The sequence below is a fragment of the Syngnathus scovelli genome, chromosome 5 (assembly GCF_024217435.2).
Source record: "Syngnathus scovelli strain Florida chromosome 5, RoL_Ssco_1.2, whole genome shotgun sequence".
Classification (NCBI taxonomy): domain Eukaryota; kingdom Metazoa; phylum Chordata; class Actinopteri; order Syngnathiformes; family Syngnathidae; genus Syngnathus; species Syngnathus scovelli.
In genome coordinates this window covers 9,952,622-9,972,116 of record NC_090851.1, presented here as the reverse complement: position 1 = coordinate 9,972,116, position 19,495 = coordinate 9,952,622, and the positions used below count along the sequence as shown (strand labels likewise).

Here is a 19,495-nt window from a genome sequence, read left to right as displayed (position 1 = left end):
TCAAATTTGAATGAACAATTTGATTTGAATATCAGAGGTGACGTGTACCACACTGTCAACCACTTCTGGGAAATGTGATGTTGGTATTTTTTTTTTTTTTCACTTGAAAATCATCCTAAAATTGGCTACAATGCAGGTACCACGTAGATTTGCACAATTGAGATCCAAAACAACAGTTGTTGTGTAACATAAACCCTATTACACGGATAGTTATTACTAATATCCCCCCCCCAAAATAAGATGCACGAACAAACGTAATAAATTTGTAAAATTATGTCTGAAAGTTCCAATCAGAGTTCGCAATAACTGCATGGACTTGGCTTGTTTTCAATGAACGTAACCTTTTGTGCAATTTCTTTCCACTGAATTGTGGGAAATGTAGTGCGCAAAGTTTTGAGCAAAGCTGCGTTTCTTTTTTGTCATTTCTTTTTTATACTGCTATTGCCATCTATTCTTGGCATGGATAGTCGTGTTGAAAAAAAATATTTGTAAATAAAAATGAAATATGCACAAAATAAACATTTGTGGGAGTGTTGGAGAGTTCAGGAAGTTGTCGCTTCCTAGCCCAATGCAAATGTTTTCAACCTGATCACTGAAGCGTCAAGTATGAACAGCAGTTGAAACAAACAGTTGTGTAGTTGTCCAAAATAATACTGTTCAATAAATTTTCGCTTTTCTACACCTGAAAAGAGCGCGATGGATGCTGATTCAGGTAAAACTATTTTCGTATTATGTGTGTCTGCCGATATCTGTCGCCATCTTCAGCTAATGCCGTGTGTAGAGTTGAATTTAGATAAATTCGTCTCGAAAAAGCCAAACACACATTAATTTTTCGAGTACACACGAAAGAACACACAAATAGATGCAGTTAACATGTTTGTTTTTTTCGGTTTTACGAGTTGCCTAGTGGGGAAAAAGTAGGAATGTTTTGTTCGCTTATTTGTGTTTGCTTCTTGCAATTGTTTAAGAAGTTCTGTTACTCGAACACAAAGTCTTCCTTTCATTAAAATATAGAATTAATGTGTTTTAAATACTTGGTTGACATCACCGAAGCAATGAAGTTTTAAATATTTAAAATATTACTAAAGGTCTCATGTCTACTGTGCCGGTTTTTCACCTTTTGGAAGGGCTTCTTATATGTTGTTATAGATATTCAGCCATCTGTTTAACAAGCTTTAACAATCATATTAAAAACCTTGATCACATTAAAATAATGATTGTTATATTTTTATATAAGCAGTCAAGAAATGGATGGAAGGCTGGATATTTTATGACTATTTAATGTTTTGTTTGATTTTTATACTTTTCAAGTGCTCCAAAAATAATGTTGTGTTAAGATGATTTCATCTAATCAAGTGTCAGCACGTCATTCACGTCGTCATTTTTACCTTTCACCCTTTTGCAGTCTTTTACACCGATCGAAGTGGAAAAGTCACCAGTAACCCCCTGCTCGACCAGCTCCCCAGCTACCAGTCCTTGCTGTACCGCAGGAAGTCATCCCTTACGGGCACCAAGAGAAGGAGCAGCTCTCGAGGTCGTGCTGGCTCCCACGGTAGTGGGAAATGGACGCTGAGTTTTTTTAATAGACACAATGAGAAACATAAGAACCAACTGGAGCAGAAGCCAACCAGAGAGCTTGCCCAGACCATGGCTGAGAAACGCAGAGATAAGTATGAACCGTTATTCCTTACTCCTGTAGTTATACAATGAAAATAAATATCCCAGCACACGTCGTAATGTAGTGACTGTGCTTGGTGTCAGAGCGTTACGCCTACAAGAGGTTGCAGAACTCAGTAGCTGGACACAGTGGAGGCAAAGCACCCACAGGTATCTCCGTAGGCTGCTCGACGGTGTCCACGAGTGGCTGACCGCCCTGCAGCTCTGGAGGGGCGACATCCACCTGATAGAGGGTGAGGGAGATGTTGCAATGTGATGTCATATTCAAATATCTGAAAAAAAAAAAAGAAAAAAAAAGCCTGGTGAGATATATTATGACTGTCTATAACAATTGTCGTTTTTCTTTCTCGTTTGTCTAGGAATGTTTGGCACGGGCATTCTTTCCTACTTTTCCTTTCTACGCTTCCTTGTCATGCTCAACCTGATTATCTTCACCCTCATGTTCAGCTTCGTCTTGTTACCCATCATCATTGCTCCTCACGCCTCAGGGAACATCACCTACAACCTGAATTATAGTCAGAAAACGGTTCTTTGTGAGCACATTCATCACTTTGTCTCCCTCAAAATTAGTAAGAACTTGTGTTTTTTTGCCCTTGGTTGACAACAGGTAGTAATTGCAGTATTTATCCAAGCAGTGCTCGCCGAGGTCTTGTCATTTTTCACGAGCACATCACAGATCTCTTGTCTGGCGGAGTAAGTATTTCTATCTGCAGTAAACAATAACACTGTATGGCCGGTTCTTCTCTCAACTTGTGTGTGTTTTCTGTAGGGCTTTCTTGAACAGACCTATCTGTTTTATGGCTACTACAAAGTGGACAAAATCCACTTCCCCAGGACCACCTATAATTTGCCTCTCGCCTACCTGCTGGTCACTGTTGCCTACCTCTTCCTCAGTCTCATCTGGATTGTTAAAAGGTGCCGAAAAGGTCTTTAAAGTGTTATTTTGAAATGCTTTGGGTGTTGCTGACAACAGAGGCCTTCTTTTCACAGGTCTGCTACTGGTTTCAAACGTAACCTGATTCAGGATGAAGACCGTTTCCAGAGTTTTTGCAACAAGATATTTGCTGGTTGGGACTTCTGCATCACCAATGGCAATGCAGCAAAGCTCAAAAGAAGCAGTTTGCTTTATGAACTTAGGGTAATATTTATTTAGTAGTTACCGTATGTGAATTTTCCAAGACAGTTTCTTTTGTTGAAACGGCAATCCTGAATTATGTTCTGAACCTATACTCCCATTTTTGTTTTATTTCACCTTTTAGACTGATTTGGAGGAAGAAAGGATCAAACAGAAAATAGCAGACCGAACCCGCAAAGAGAAATGTCGCATTTATCTCATACGCTTCATCCTCAACCTGTTTGTCATTGCTGTATTAGCTGGTTGCTTCTACTGCATTTACGTTGCCACCATTTTATCCCAGGAAGCACAGAGGAAGGAGGTAAAGGTAAATGCATAAACATAAAAACTGTTTGTGTATCAAGCCATTCTGAGTCCGTTTTCTTGTTTTGCAGGAAAATTTTATTGTGGATCTCATCCATGAGTATCTGCCATCAATTGTTATCACTTTAGCCAACTTCATCACTCCCCTCGTCTTCTCAGTCATCATCAACTTTGAGGACTATTCGCCTGCTTTCGAGATTCGGTTTACTCTCATAAGGTGCATTCAATGTCATGTCATTACAATAAAATGTATGTGTCAGTGATACTTAAAAGGGAAGTCAACCACAAAATGTTCTTTACAATAATCTGTGATATGAGCCCCCATTAGTCTAAACACGGCATTCTGATTAATATTGCGTTTGTGGAATATGAGTTAAGCAGCAAAAGTCATTCAGCTTCAGAAAATTGCTAACTACACAGTTATCTAAGATATGACTATTGTTATTTTTGAGTTGATTTTGCTGCAGATGCTTATCAAAGTGTGAAATGGTGACATGCCTGTGTGACAAAGTGGTTTCATTTCTTCATTTTCTTTCTTTTTAAAATACCCAGATGTGTATTCATGCGACTGACCAGCATTGGAGTTTTGCTCTTCTCACTCTGGACTCAGATCACTAAATGTGATTCATTCAAATGCGGCTATAACCATGAGCTCTACCCAGTAAGTCACTTCATTTCCAAACCTTGACGTGTAGCAAATGTGAACGGGATGCAATTATCACTGTGCCCTAAATGTAATATGATTTCCTCCAACAGTGTTGGGAGACACGTGTTGGCCAGGAAATGTACAAACTCACCATCTTTGATTTTATTATCATTGTGGCAGTCACCATCTTTGTGGAGTTTCCTCGAAAGTAGGTCCAAATCAGAATCAATGACATTGCCTCAATTTGGGTTCTACTCTATTAATTCCAGTATGTTCTGCATTTCTTTATCATATATGGTCTGCTTTTAAAGCCTCACAATGTTCTTTCCTTCCTTTGAGCAGGCTGATAGTCAAGTACTGCCACTGTGGCCTTGCTAAGTGGTGGGGTCAGCAGGAGTTTGCTATCCCTCAGAATGTTCTTGAGATTGTCTACGGCCAGACAATTTGCTGGATCGGTGCATTCCACTCCCCAATGCTTCCTGCCATCTGCACCATAAAGTACTTTTTTATTTTTTACATCAAAAAGGTAATTTATTGCAACACAATTTTTCCCCTAACATAAACCAGATTAGAAGTTCTGTTTTCATTGAGTGATAATTCTTTTTCATTGTTTATCAGGTGTCACTTATTAAAAACTGTCGTCCAGCCACACGTCCATTCAGAGCTTCAAGTTCCAACTTTTTCTTCCTGGGTGTTCTACTGATTGGCTTGAGTTTGGCTTGCGTGCCTGTTATTGTTAGTGTAGCACAGTAAGTAATGTTATGTTTGCATTATTTTGTCTCCTAGCTGTTTTAGTGCCTTGATTGTCCCAGAAATGTCACTCGATTGGTAAAAAGAAAAACAATGTATGGTACCAATAGTTGAATTCTGCAATATATACAAACACAATATTTAAAAAATATTGAAACAGTGTGAATGACATAAAGGTTGTTTCTTACATTTTGTGAACATATTCATCCGTCCAACCACTGTCTATGCAGAATAAACTGTTCCCGAGCGTGTGGCCCATTTGTGAATTACACCACCTCCTGGGAGGTTCTGCCAACTGCCATATCCCAGCTCCCCAGTGGAGTCCAAACTCTCTTCTTCACTATCTCATCCGAGGCTTTTGCTGTGTCCTTCTTTGTTGTTACATGGTATGTGAGACTTCAAGCTTATTGAGAAGGAATTGGCAGAACTTACATAATGGTGATGATTTGAGCTCTTCTCTCCTGTGCTGTAGTTTGGCCATGTTTTACGTGATCGCACTAGCTGGAGCACACAAGAGGGTGATCAAACAACTCCGGGAACAGCTTGTCATGGTGGGTATTTTGAATCTTTTAAACGCTGTCAGTGCAATTTCACCCTCTTTGGTCAACTTTACAGAGAGACTGACATTTTCAACAAGAGATTCATTGAATAATGCTGTTGTTTTCTATATTGACGCATTCTAATCCATACTGAGAAGAGCCACAAACATACTGTGACCATGTGCGCCAAATTACAATACATGGTAGTTATTGTACACGTATTGTTAAAGTAACGCTTGGTTAACAGTCAAGAACCGAGCCGAATATTATCTCTGTGATTTTAGGTTTTTGATGCAGCTTTTTATTCGGCTCCCATGTTGTACTGTCAAAGGCTTAACTGGAATACACTTTGTGTGTGTGTTGGTTATTCAGGAGGGTCGAGACAAGCATTTCCTGATCCAGAAACTGTGCCAGGCCCAGAAAATCTCTGCTGTCGCATCGCCGGGATCCAGAAGTCAGCGGCGATCCAGCAGAAGCAGTCCCAGTTACCATACCAGCTTCTCCAACAATTTTCCAGAAGGGTTGTTCCTGGCACATTCTCCTCCAGACAGTTTCACAAATGTGTGAAACAAGATTTAGGAGTTAGGGAATAACAAACCAACACTACACTGGACAAGCAAGCGACAGTTGGATGGAATAAAACTGTTTGTTTTAATATAATATACTTTTATTAACTTTTATATTTACTGTGTATGAGCAAAAAAATAATTTGTTGTGTTTTTTTTTCCATATTACTTTTGTCTTTTCCTTCTGAGAAGGACTTCACTACGAACACCAGTTCTTTATTAACCTCCTCTTTGTACTGTATTGTGCACTTAATATGGATTAAGGCTAAGTATTGGATAATAACAGTATTTTTGCATTGTAGTTATGCAAAACCCGATACATTTACAACACAATGCAAAGCTGTTCGTAATTGTATAATGTTATTTTTTTCTTTTTTATGCAGTGTTTCAAAATCATGTTATTTTTACACTACGGGGTGCTGTGACTCTAAAGGGAAAATAAACCTTTTAAATATATTCGCATGGTCCGCTGCCCTGTTCAGGTTGGAAGGTGACCTTTATGGCCTCCACGCCAGCAGAAGGCACTGCTGTTACAATTTTTGAGTAGATTGTCAGTGAGTCAGCTGGTACGGAACCGGAAGCAGCGTGCAGTTTCACGGTTGAACGGAGCAATAGAGGATAAATCCGGCAAAAATGCTGAGAATCACGATTAGGGCCGATCTGAGTACTATTTGGGTCTTGTTTTGGATCACATATTCTCAGTTTTTGACCGCGTCCTCTGATGAAATAGTGGTTGCATGTGGGGGGTTTGTGAAGTCCGATGTTGAAATCAATTACTCATTGATCGAGGTGAGTGAAAATGTTTCTTGAAGCTATTTAGCCACTTGCAAGCGTCAACTTACCAATTATTCCTATAGTGCAGTAGATAGTAGTTTTTGACCCTCCAATGTATCTGTGTAGGAGGAGAACGTGGAGCAGAGCACACTATCGTTAATCCCGATCGGCTCATTCACAGCCTCTTTAAAATAATCTGTTGGGCTAATTAGTGACATTAACTGCTCCTAACTGACTGCCACGTTCACAAACGTCATATCTTTATAGTAACGTTTTTTTTTTTAAACAGATTAAACTCTACACCAAACAAGGCTCTTTGAAATACCACACCGATTGTGCACCAAATAATGGCTACTTTACGATACCTCTTTATGACAAGGTAGGAACTACACAATGGTATTCACCGATATTATTTGTTGATAATACTTATTCACACGTTTGATTTGTTCTTCAAAGGGCGATTTTGTTTTGAAAATTGAACCGCCGCTTGGGTGGAGCTTTGGTAAGTTATGCATTGCTAGTTATTTAGGTAGACAATATCTACATAGTCAATTTCTGTCTTTCTTCTTATTATTTTTTTTCTTTTAAAATATTTTCTTTTACATTGTCCAGAGCCTACCAGTGTAGACCTGCATGTCGATGGCGTCACTGACATATGTAAAAAAGAAGAAGACATCAACTTCGTTTTCACTGGTTTTTCAATCACGGGAATGGTGAGCATTCTATTTTAATTTGATTGAATTATTTATTGAAATGTATGTATTTACTTGGTTGGTTTACCTGTTTGTCCTAATAATTGCAACAACAAAAAATACTTATAATTATTGGAGAAATAAACCTAAACAATGATCATTGAAGTCTTTATGTGGAAGCGCGAACTTTGAATTAGCTGGTGAAACGAGTCCAGTGGAATGTTTTACTTTCTCTGTTCTTTACATTGCACAGGTTTTGAGTAAAGGCCATCTGCTTGGTCCAACTGGAGTAGAAGTTAAATTGAGCAGAGCTGGAACTGATGAGAAACTCCAGACTGCTATCACCCAGCCTGGAGGAGCGTACGTAGCATCAACATTTTTAATTAGTCAATTTTTTTTACACTCGGCATGGGCCAATATCATATTCTGATCGTATGGTAACTGTAAGCAAAAATGTTACGGTATTGCAATATTAAAATTACACCTGTTCAATGTCGTATTTTGATTCATTTGGATAAATAAAAAACATCAATTTTTTCAACTGATCACATTTTTTTATTTTTAAACAAAATAAAATATTTGGTTCATTAAGAAACATTACCATTTTAAGCTGAAATAAATGCTTCCGTTTTAATTCTTATTACTAAATAACATGTCCCATTAAGTGATGAGCTACATAACAGACCTGGGGCTTCTCCCTTGTTGTCCTTGGGGCTAACTAGTTACTCCGCTGGCATCTTATTTTATTTTATTTATATTTTTAAAGAACGAACTGCATTAATCAACAGAGCAAAAAGGCATCCTTGTAAAGTAGTATGTTGAAGTTTGCACATCCCGAACTAACAGAATCTAACCTGTCTTTCCTGTGCAATTCTTATATTGCAGGTATAACTTTCACAAAGTTCTCCCTGGTACCTATGACATCGTTGCTTCCCATCCTTCCTGGATTCTGGAGAAGGTCAGTAGCTTCAGAAAATAACTTTACTGCCATTATTATATAAACAATAAAAAGCAGTTAGGTGTTTTCACTTTAGCAGCATATTTATAGGGAGATGCAAACATGCAAAACTCTTTCAGCAACAACTATGTAAAGCAGTACATCTAGCTTGTCTAATGTTAGCGTGAGGTCATTCCAAAGACAGGAACTGCCAACAGAATAGGCTTGATCCCTTTTTAGCATGCACTTAGTCACTACCCTCCAGTAGTGTCTGATCCGCTGACCCGAGCTCAGAGAGGTAAGGTAGGCCGACAACATCTCAGCTGAGTGTCAAAAAGAGGGTTAAGTTTAGCCTTACTATGTATCATAATACATACGTCATTGCAACTTGTGCCATCTTCCTGCAGAGTTCCACAACGGTGCACATCTCCACTGCCAATGCGCCGGCCGCTGACGATCTAGTGGTCGGCGGCTACGACGTCTCAGGCGAAGTCCGCAGTGACGGGGAGCCCATGAAAGATGTCACCTTCCTGCTTTACTCGGCCATAGTCAAAAGAGAGGTAAATTGAGGCAGAATTGATCATGGTCACGTAATGAATAAAATGGCAGTCACAAAGTTCATTGAAACTGCATTTTTGTCGTGATTCACAGAATGTGAAAGGCTGCAACTTTTCTCCAGTGGAGGGTGCAGACTCTGGGGATAGCTCCCTCATCTACCTGTGTAGTGCCATCTCCAGGGAGGATGGTACTTTTATCTTCCCCTCACTATCTAGTGGGGACTACACCGTGGTAAATCTTCTTTGCAAACCAATCCCAGTCAAAGCATTTTACTTCTAAAACTGATTTTTAACTGATTAAGACCCGTTCTTCCTCAGGTGCCCTTTTACAGAGGGGACCGGATCACTTTTGATGTTGCACCGTCCAGAATGAATTTCAAGGTGGAGCACAACAGTTTGACACTTGAGGTATATAGACATTTTCTTTCAGTGTCATGTTAAGGCTCAAATCCATTCAGTTCAGCGAACGTTGGGCCTTTATTTTCATCAATTGTCATCCACAGCCCATCTTTCGTGTCATGGGTTTTTCTGTGACTGGTCGGGTCCTGAATAGTGTTGATGGGGAAGGTGTAGTTAATGCCGCAGTTTCCATCAACAATCAGATTAAAGGTAAGCTTATGAGATGACGTCATGCTTAATTTGTCGTCATTGTATTTACGTTACTAGTTTATGCTGTGGCTTTCTTTGCCCATGTCTCCTCATAGTTGTCAGCAAAGAGGATGGTTCTTACAGGCTGGAGAATATGACAGCCGGTACTTACACCATTCGTGTCCACAAGGATCTCATGTTCTTTGAGCCAGTAACGGTGAAAATTGCCCCCAACACGCCACAACTTCCTGACATCATCACAGCGGGGTATGTCTGGTTGATTTAACAACAGCTACTAGCTGAAAGAAAGCATTTTTGTGATAGCCAGCAACTTCCTATTTATCATATGTGCATGATGCATTAAGGAGCTGCGTTGTTCTTTTGCAGGTTCAGTGTTTGTGGAATGATCTCCATCAGCCGCCTGCCTGAGGGCATGAAGCAAGGTCGCTACAAGGTCACCCTGACACACCAGGGCCAAGATAAGACCTCAGGCCGGACCACCGACTCAGACACCCAGGGAGCCTTCTGCTTTCAGGCGAAACCTGGTGACTACAGTGTCCAAGTACGACAGTTAGACTTTTTAAGTGGAAGTCCCCATCAATTCATTTTATTCTGATTATCCTGGGTTAGATTGTGGGGGTAGCAGACTTCCCTCTCCCACTAGCTCACGCAACCTGCCTGATAATGATCCTGATCATTTGGATCAGGTTTGTTATAGAGGGAAACCTAAAACAGGGTTCTTTTGAGCAGTTTTGTGTGGTCCCTCACTCAGAATTTATTTGTCATGAATGATTATGCCAGGGACATAAAGCCCCAGAGAGCTCCAATTATTGAAACACACAAACCCCTTCACCAGAATAAGGTGACAACCCAAGGAAGGGTGACTATTTGTAGCATTCATACTACGTACAATGCATTTTATTAAGAAACCCCAGTGGCAAAATCCCTTCCATATCATCGCCCATTGCCGACAGTTATATACTCTTCAATGAAAACAGACCTTGTGCACACCATTAAGCCCACTGTGTGTGTGTGTGTAGGTGTCTCTCCCTGAGGTTGATGTAAAAGCGGGCCTGGCCCTGCAGCCTCAGGCTCTGGAGTTCTCAGTAGTGGACCAGCCTCTCACAGACCTGCTTTTTACCCAATTTATGGCATCTGTCTCTGGAAAGGTCTACTGTTTAGGTAAAGTTGCCTCTTGAAAATCTTTGCTATTTACTATATATTTGTATGCAAAACCCACCCCTCCCTCGCCCACTAACATACTCTCTTGTTTGAACTGCAGCATCTTGTGATGACCTGTCAGTGACACTCCAACCAGTAAGCCGCCAAGGAGAGAGAAGGACGATGCCTTTGACAGGAAGCAGTGACATCCTCAGCTTCTCTTTTGACAATGTTCTACCTGGGAAATATAAAGGTCAGGAACTATAACCAGTCTTAACACTAAGCCATATGTAAGTGCTGTGACAGTTGATGTAGTGCCTAATTAAATAGCGTGACATCACGACGCGGTCTGAACTTTAATTTAAACGAGATGATAACTGAACAACACTGCTTAACGGAAATACGGCTGAATTGCTTTCCACACTTGACGAGGCACTCATCTTTTGGACTTGTGCACCTCCCATGCACTTGTAAAATTCTCTTAATCTTTATTTTACATGCCTTAGTAAGCATCTCTCACGAGGAATGGTGTTGGAAACATAAATCCATGGAAGTCGAGGTTGTGGATGCAGACATCTTGGGGGTGGAGTTCCGACAGATTGGCTACATCCTACGCTGCTCCCTCTCCCATGCCATCACTTTGGTCAGTAGCTACTAACTCACAGTGGGCCTATGTGATGACATCTTACAGTCCCTGTTTATTTGTGTCCAGGAGTTCTTTCAGGATGGCAGCAAACCTGAGAATGTGGGCATTTACAATCTCTCCAAGGGAGTCAACCGTTTTTGCCTCTCCAAACCCGGTTAGCTTCATTATCTTCAACACAAATACACAGTATGAATTAGCAATCTGTGTAATTAAAAAAAAAAATTAAGCGATTAAAGAGTAACGGGATTTACCGATTTGGGGTAATCCTTCTAAAAATGTCTTATCCAGGCGTGTACAAAGTCACCCCCCGCTCCTGCCACCAGTTTGAGCAAGATTTTTACATCTACGATACGTAAGTTGAACTACCGAGACCCTTTCTACGCGCTTTCACTTTGGTCATGTGGTATGGTCCCTTGTCTTAACAGCTCAGCACCCAGCATCCTGACTCTTACCGCAGTGCGCCATCACATGACCGGACTCATCACCACCGACAAGATCCTAGACGTCACAGTCACCATCAAGTAAGAATCATGAATCAGTGGGAGAGTCATCCTTTCACCCGTCATACTAAATTTACTTTCTCATCCATGACCCGGAGAGGGCAGTACACCTTTTTATGACCATGGACCATAGTCTCAGATTTGGAGGTGCTGATTTTCATTCCAACTGCTCCAGTGAGAGTTGGACATCACGGATCTAATAAGACAACAGTAACACATCACCTACAAAAAGCAGAGATGCGATACTGAGGCCACTCAATCAGACCCCCTAAATGCCTTGACTTGCCTCAGTCATAATATTATACACATCAGCTGAATGATGCGGTCTTAGCTGCTTGTTACAATATCCATCTTACACTGTTTTGCTGTCTCGCTGTTGCCCGTCAGATCATCCATTGAAAGCGAGCCAGCCCTAGTTCTTGGGCCCCTGCGGAGTCTGGAGGAGCAGTGGCAAGAGCAGCAGCTGCAGGAGATACAGTTGCGACGCCAAGAACGAGAACGGCGAGCCGCTGAAGAGGAAGGGCCTGCCAAGGATGATAGTCCTCCCATACAAGAAAAGGCTGATGAGCTGACAGGCCCCTTCCATTATGAGTTCTCCTACTGGGCCAGGTCATTTGCTTTTAACATCTTTGTTGTTGCTTGTCCCGTTAAATTAAATTACTCTTGCTCTGCTAGCCTGCCTCTAACCCTCAACTGTTTCTTTTCAGTATTAGAAAACTATCTATAGAAATAGCTTATTTTGCATTGTTTTAAAAAAGCTATTGCTTTACCGTATATACTCATTCTTAAATGCTGCTGCTCGTTTTTTGTTCATATAAAAAGTGGATGTGAGCTTTTTTCTTACGAATACAGAAAACCTTTTTCTATTAAAACAAACAGAGCAGTGTTAACTCTTGACTCAAATGATTAATATTGACGGTACTTTACAGGGCTGGAGAAAAAATTACGGTGACTCCCTCCTCCAAGGAGCTGCTCTTTTATCCTCCTGAAGTGGAGGCCACCATCACAGGAGGTATGGTTCTTGGCAATTCTAATCAAATAAACTCCGACCCACAAATGTGTTTGGGTATTTTTAATACTGGGAATTTTCTACTCTCAAAATTGTACTGCAGTAAACGTTGAAGGCCGAGTTTATGTTATGTAAATTGGCAACAAGATTTGAATGTAACCTCACTTCACCCCATTTCCACCCGAGTTGCTGACCAAAGCTCACTAAAACGTGCAAGAGAGACATTCTCCAAAATTGCAATTGATAACTTGATTATGAAATGGCACATTTGTGCACAATAAAATAACATCACCACGTTATCAAGCCACGACACATAATTGACACCACATCAGTCACACTTTGTGATGCTTTCAAAAAAGTAAAATTCGAGGTACAAGATGCGCTGTTCCCCCATACCCACACCCCAAGATCATTTTCATTATGTATACGAAGGTTTGGTCATACTGATGTTTTGAAACAAAAATGAATCACAAGAAGCATTTGTTTGTCTGTTTATTTTTTTTACAATCACATTTCTAACTCCTCATTTAAATCTCTTGTCGTCCAGAGTCATGTCCTGGTCGCATGGTGGACATCATAGGCCGTGCAGGGCTCTTCCTAGAGGGCAAAGTGTCACCGGAGCTGCAAGGTGTGGAGATATCAATCAGTGAAAAAGATGCTGCTGCACCCCTCATCACTGTGGCCACCAATGAGAATGGGGCATACAGGTACAAGAAACCCACAACTGTTAAATTTTAGGTCAGAAGGGTTAGTCTCTGAGGGACTTACTGTTTGCACCAAAACACAGTATTATTTCAAGGCACTTTTGATATTGAATGGTTTATTTATTTTGTTATTTTAGATGAGCCACGACTTCTTAGATGTGTTGCAAACATTTCACCTTCTCTATTGAGCTATTGTGACTTCAGTACATCATCAGATTTTTCACTCTGTCTGAAGCTCAATAAATGTTGACTTTCTCACAAGACGGGATTTAATCACAGTTAACAATTATCATACAAAATACATTCTAGGCTTTGATAGTAGTAGACGTTTGGTTCTTCCCTGTCTGGTGTCACAATGGCAAGTCGCACTTTGGTGTAGCCAGGATGCTTTTGTGAAGCAACCCTGCCATTTGTCTGAGCATTGATAGTAAACTGATTTCAATACTGACATTTTCTCGCCAAATGTCATAACCTTTTAGAAAATATGTTACGAATGCCACATCCTTTCTTCACATGTCTTGGCAGTGTGGGTCCACTCCACAGCGACAGGCAGTATGACATCAGTGCCAGTAAAGAGGGTTTTGTTCTGAGTCCCGTGGAGGGAACCCAGGGCGATTTCAAGGCTTTTGCGCTGGCTGGAATCACATTCAAGGTTGTCTTATAGCTATACTTTTATTTTCATGCACTAGTTTTTGCCGCAAACAAGTGCAACATCTCAAACAAGTATGAAGTTTTATAATAACATGATCCTTTTTTGTGCCTCTGTATTGTAGATAAAGTCAGAGGACGGTGATCCGCTGTCAGGAGTCCTCCTGTCGCTAAGTGGCGGCCAATTTCGCTCCAACCTCTTGACACAGGACACCGGCCTCCTCACATTCAATAACCTGGTTAGGAACTCATTTTGTATTTCACTGATACACAGTTTAATAATCTAATACCAAATCATAATAAATCCATCAGTTTTTCGTACGTCCACAGTATTAATAATTTGGGTATTATTTTGTTTGTTACTTTAAATCCATCCTTGCTAAGCAATTAACTCACTATAATTTAATAATTGTGTCATAGTGCGGTCTGCTTTTCATTTTATGTTGACGTTGCTCATCCTCCGCAGAGTCCAGGTAAGTACTACTTCAAGCCCATGATGAAAGAATACCGCTTTGAGCCGACATCCCAGATGATAACTGTGGAAGAGGGTCAAATCCTCAGCATCGATATAATTGGAATCAAGACTGCATATAGGTACTGCCAATTGTCTTAATCTTTGATTATAAAGCACCACGAAGCAGATCCCAAAAAATATAACGTTCAATCCATTTGATGTTTAACTTTCAGCTGCTACGGAGCAGTGCAGTCTTTGAGTGGTGATGCAGAGAGAGACGTTGCTGTGGAAGCGGTGGGTCAAGGAGAATGTAGCCTCTACAGCGAGGACACTGTCACTGATGAGGAAGGTCGCTTCAGACTTCGAGGTCTGCTGGTAAGGATGCCAATGAGCTGGGTCCAGATAGGCACTAATATTATTTGGGTGGTACCTTAACTTTGAACTTTTTTTAAGCTATGGGCCACTGTTTGATTTAGTTCATTTGCTTTGTGTTACAAGCCAAAATTTGAGTAATAAGGGAGCTATAGACAGGCACATTGTTGGCCACAGCTCACACCCAGATGCTCACATTGAACTATAACCAGTCAGCAATTCCAGCTCCTTATGTCACTCATCAAGTCACAGCCCTGAAAGCATCAGCATCGTAACTTTACTGTTGTAATCTTGGTTGGCTAGTTGCGTTTTGGTTTGTAATGAAGTAATTTTCTACTGAATATCATCTGTTGATTATTCAGCCCATTATTCACTATTTCTCAACAGCCTGGTTGCAAGTACCTGATTCAGCTGCGAGCTGAAGGAAACGACCACATAGAGAGAGCTTTACCACAACAAAGAGCTATCGAGGTGGGTGACAAAATGACTTTTTATGTGCTTTTTATTTCATATTTTCCCTATCATCACTAAAAAGTACCCGCTGGATTCACGACAGGTCTACTCACTTTTTACACCACTCTTTGCCAATGGCAAAATCATTTACAAACCTGGATTCTGAGTAGAAAGCATGTGTGTGACTTTTAAGTGTACCTCCAGAGATTCCACATTGAGGTATTCAGCTCGTTGCACAGCCTACTTCCTCATTCAAAATGAGATGTCCACGAGATTAGTGAGTCTTCTTTCGACTGATATGACTTTTGGGATGCAGCGACTGTTGTACTCTTTTGAAGTGAAAAACCAACTGCCCTAAACTATGGTGTGAAGGGGGACTTCCCCTATCTTTTCTGTCGCAGTCAAGTGATGTTCCAGGTTTTATATGAGAAAAGTCATTTTCACATGGTCATAGTGAGGTTATCTTCTTTTGTCCTTACAAAATTTGTAGTGTGGGAACAAGAGTACAATGTATCTCATGGCTCCATTCTGAACACCGAAACAAAAGCGTAGATAATCCCATGGCAAATTGGAAACCTGTCATTTTGTAATTTGTCCTTTTTTGAGACATGCAGCCCGGCTAATCTCTCTTTCACTCTTGCAAGGCTGAAAAGGCCTTAATTTTTGTTAAGTCCCTGCTATTCTCTCTCACCATGTGACTCGCTTGCAGCATTATCTCTCGTCGGAGTCAATGATGCATCTGCAAATTGTCTTTTTTTCAGGTTGGCAGCAGTGACGTTGAGGGAGTCAATATTATTGCCTTCCGACAAATCAACCAGTTTGACCTAAGTGGGAATGTCATTACATCTCCAGAACATCTTGCAACTTTATCGGTAAGTTTATCTGTAAAGTAACATTATCTAAAGTACCGACAATATTATTATGGCCAAAACTTGAGATCATCAATGTTTCACTGCCCCCCCTATACCTCTGCTCAGGTAAAGCTATACAGGAGTGACAACTTGGACAACCCGCTCCACAGTGTTTCATTGGGACAGTCGCTCTTCTTCCATTTCCCCCCACTAGACCGAGATGGAGAGGTATCATCCTACACTTATGTCTTGTAAAGTATTGATGGAGCTCAAATATGAACTTTAAAGAAGTAGTTCAGACCAACATTGAAATTCTTTCACTGCCATGCCTCCCCCAGTTACATCGCATATTTGGCATTGATCAGAACAATTTCAACATATCAAGATATCCGATGCTTAGGGCAATATTTTTCTCCTCTTTTAACGTTCATGGATAAAGCCCTAGGTCACAGAATGTGTGGGGATAATTGATACGAATTTGGTAGGTTATGGGAAACTAGTTGATCAGGCAAAAGCACAACCTTGTTGCAGTCAGCAGAGGCACTGTTAAATCAAACTCAAAATTGTTGACATTATTTACAATCAGTCACTCACCCCAGTTTTTTTAACATACATTTTTTGTTTCTAACTAATGGAGATCTTACTCTGAGTCAAAAATCTTTAATCTACGTTGTTTGTTTTTCCAATTTGCTGTCTGGTTGGACGCAATCATAGACTTTTACATAAGTCTTGCATTTCGAGTTTTGCCAACTTTCGCTTCTTAACTGTTATCTGATGTTATTTTCCCCTCAGCGATTAATCATGTAATGTTCTATTTCCCCCCATTTTTTTCCAGGGCTACATTCTGATGCTGTACTCCACACTGTCCCGCGCACAGTATGACTTCACTCTACCTCATGTCTCCTTTACTTCCACTGGTTACCACAAGCACATCACCCTCACCTTCAACCCAACAGTAAGCATTATGTTATAGTACCCCCTCCCCCTTTTAATAATTGCGGCGTCCATTTTTTTTGTCCTAATCTGTGTGTTTTTACGCAGCGCAAAGTGCCTGACCAAGATGTCGCCCAGGGCTCGTACATTGCTCTTCCTCTCACTCTGCTACTCTTGTTAGCAGCATACAACCATGAAAAGGTATGTGAAGCGCCACACGCCAGCAACCACATGCTCAACTGCATTAAAATACTCTTATCCTGAATTGTTTTCTAGGTCATCCCCTTCCTGTTGCAGCTGGTGAATCGTGTTCAAGGTGTCAGGAGCATGGCCCAAGCCAGCGGCGACAGCGCTGCCTTGGATGAAGCCAAACGTCAGGCCAAGAGGCAGAAGGCCCGACGGACATAAAACCTAGTGCCCTCATGGCCACTACTTGTCAAGTCACTTTAGGTGCACTAAATCTTCATCTAATGGTGAAGATCAAGTTCCCATCCATGCATTCAACTCTTTGACATGTTAGTGAATTATCTAGGTTAATGTGATTTATTTAAAAGAAGCCCAAAAAGAAATCACCCATATTAATTGCTCAAATTCACTGGAGTATTGTTTTTTTCCCCCACTTCATTGTTTTACACATTTGTGATTAATTGAATTACATGTAATTAGGTCAACTCAAATTCATTTTCTGCTATTTAAAAACACTTTATTATGTATTGTCTGCCAGAATTGGGGAAGCTAAGTTTCTTAAGTACTTGAGCATGTCATGTGACAACTTAGACAACAAAATTCTCCCTTTCTATTTTTGTAACACAAGTCACAAAATACTCTTTCTATTCAGTGAGCGGCTTGCAAAGGGAAATTTTTGAAAACTTTCCACGAGAAATGTTACTCTGAAGAAGTGAAACTATTCAATTGGATACACTCTTGTTAAAAGTTAAATGGGAATGCCATTAACATTCCTTCGTCAAACTGTACGTTTTCAACACACCAAATTGGTCAGTAATTTGTGAAAATAATTATGGCAATAATAATAATAATAATAATAATGAAATTGACCAAATTTGAATAGTGTTTTCCGCCCGATTGTAACAATATACAAACACAATGACAATTTAGTGTTTTGCATGCTGTCATGCAATACAAATGAATTTGATTTCTTCCACTTTCTAATTTTTCATGTAACTATTTAGCTGCTGTTTGTATTTATTTGCTTTGCCTGTGTTCAATTAAATCAATGTACATATACAGATACCACATTATTGCAAGTACTGCAAATATACACTGTGAAAGTATCTGTCTTTGAAAATTCTGGAAATTGGCAAACCGAGTGAGTGGCGAGTGGAAACTTGCGTGTTCATAAAACTTGTCCCGTGGCCCCTTATCGTCACAAATAGGAGACATTACAGTTTTGACAGAAATATTCTGTACTCTGTTTAACTGTCAGGCAATTCAGACACACTTATTTTGTTTGGGTAATGAAGATGCAGATAGTAGCTTTCTGTGTGAATTTTTGTTTTGTTTTTTTGAGAGGGGTCGGGTGGGTAGTGCTTGGAATTAACTGGGACTGAGATTTTAATAATTTATTAATATGACTGATTAAATGTGACTGTGTTCTCTATTAGTGTAAATCAAGCTTCTTGAGCTATGGTGAGGTCGAGAACCCTCAACAGTAAATTCATAGCTCTGGTCATAAATTTGAATAAAAAAGACTTCAAATTTAATGTTTATCTTTCTAGTGAAAAGTCTTGATTGTTTTTTCTCACTCAAGTAGTACCTGTTGATAGCCAATTGAAAAAGCCAAAATTTGAAATTGAATTGTGAAATGTATTCTCAAGAATATAATGATGATTGGACTGTCAACCAGTTTGTATTTGTTCTTTTTATATTTATTATAAAATTGAACTGGAAGAAAATTTACTTGGCTGTTTTATGTTGTTGCCTCCAGGTGGCGATGTAATCCTAGTCACACTTCTTGTGTGGGTGACAAAATATTGTACACATTACAACCAGCCTCACTTTTACCAACACTCTATTTTAAAAGCTAAATGGCTTTTTGGTTCAATTAGAGCATAAATATACTTTAAAAGGCTATAAAAATACTTTGCGGTGTTACTGTACTTTCATGTGAACGAAATGTGTAAATATGACAAACAAATTATGTGCACTTCATGCTTCAAGGGCTTTCTTTCTTTTTGCTGCGTCTCCACTGCATAGTTTAAAAGTCACAGCCAAGCGTGGGATGAATAATAAGTATGAATATGGTGGACAAGTCTGGAGGACACCAATAGAGAAGATGGCCTCAAAAAAATAAGTCTTAATATTGCAAGGTTAGCTGCCAAAGGAAGTCTATGTAAAGCATATACACACACACAGTCACAGATTTATCAGGTTCATGGATTAATCGGCAAAATAATTGTCAGTCGCAGCCTTAGATGTGTGTAGGTGTGTAGCGCAAGGGTATATAAAATGTAAGGAAACAGACGAGCTTTATTCAGCTATTAATTGCCATCTATACATTTTTGCAAATCTTTAGCAGTCTTCTAATAGTCCATCTATATTTAATACAAGTGTTACAGTTTACTAAAAGCTTTTTGACAGCA

At 40.0% G+C, this 19,495-nt stretch overlaps 2 protein-coding genes across 3 annotated transcripts; both read left to right on the top strand.

Moving 5' to 3' along the window:
• Positions 1-545: 545 nt before the first annotated feature.
• LOC125969353 (transmembrane channel-like protein 7) lies at positions 546-6,072 on the top strand. 2 transcript variants are annotated; one of them, XM_049721282.1, is made up of 16 exons: positions 546-712; positions 1,406-1,670; positions 1,762-1,910; positions 2,037-2,192; positions 2,285-2,370; positions 2,447-2,592; positions 2,668-2,815; positions 2,937-3,113; positions 3,187-3,332; positions 3,668-3,776; positions 3,872-3,969; positions 4,104-4,287; positions 4,380-4,510; positions 4,742-4,897; positions 4,984-5,062; positions 5,423-6,072. In XM_049721282.1, exons 1-16 carry the CDS (start codon positions 697-699, stop codon positions 5,615-5,617), a joined length of 2,241 nt encoding a protein of 746 aa, XP_049577239.1. In that variant the 5' UTR covers positions 546-696; the 3' UTR covers positions 5,618-6,072. The 2 variants fall into 2 exon arrangements, with proteins under 2 accessions (XP_049577239.1, XP_049577237.1); XM_049721280.1 differs by having other exon boundaries at positions 2,937-3,119.
• Positions 6,073-6,173: 101 nt separating this feature from the next.
• On the top strand, positions 6,174-18,751 carry nomo (nodal modulator). The gene is made up of 31 exons (XM_049721275.2): positions 6,174-6,405; positions 6,680-6,769; positions 6,847-6,892; positions 7,003-7,103; positions 7,336-7,442; positions 7,968-8,040; positions 8,427-8,579; positions 8,671-8,808; positions 8,895-8,984; positions 9,080-9,185; positions 9,281-9,431; positions 9,552-9,726; positions 10,205-10,346; positions 10,447-10,578; positions 10,832-10,968; positions 11,038-11,125; positions 11,260-11,323; positions 11,397-11,492; positions 11,859-12,080; positions 12,401-12,483; positions 13,028-13,187; positions 13,710-13,836; positions 13,958-14,071; positions 14,299-14,426; positions 14,520-14,661; positions 15,046-15,129; positions 15,873-15,983; positions 16,089-16,190; positions 16,798-16,917; positions 17,004-17,096; positions 17,172-18,751. Exons 1-31 carry the CDS (start codon positions 6,250-6,252, stop codon positions 17,301-17,303), a joined length of 3,663 nt encoding a protein of 1,220 aa, XP_049577232.1. The 5' UTR covers positions 6,174-6,249; the 3' UTR covers positions 17,304-18,751.
• The last annotated feature ends 744 nt before the right edge of the window (positions 18,752-19,495 follow it).

What these genes read in the sequence shown, in the direction of transcription:
- LOC125969353 (XM_049721280.1), top strand. An exon ending in GTTTGCTTTATGAACTTAGG is followed by an intron (nt 2,816 to 2,936) that starts GTAATATTTATT and finishes TTCACCTTTTAG; the next exon opens with ACTGATTTGGAGGAAGAAAG. An exon ending in TTTGTGGAGTTTCCTCGAAA is followed by an intron (nt 3,970 to 4,103) that starts GTAGGTCCAAAT and finishes TCCTTTGAGCAG; the next exon opens with GCTGATAGTCAAGTACTGCC.
- nomo (XM_049721275.2), top strand. Translation starts at nt 6,250, where the DNA reads ATGCTGAGAATCACGATTAGGGCCGATCTGAGTACTATTTGGGTCTTG. An exon ending in ACAACAGTTTGACACTTGAG is followed by an intron (nt 8,985 to 9,079) that starts GTATATAGACAT and finishes TGTCATCCACAG; the next exon opens with CCCATCTTTCGTGTCATGGG. An exon ending in GGAATCAAGACTGCATATAG is followed by an intron (nt 14,427 to 14,519) that starts GTACTGCCAATT and finishes TTTAACTTTCAG; the next exon opens with CTGCTACGGAGCAGTGCAGT.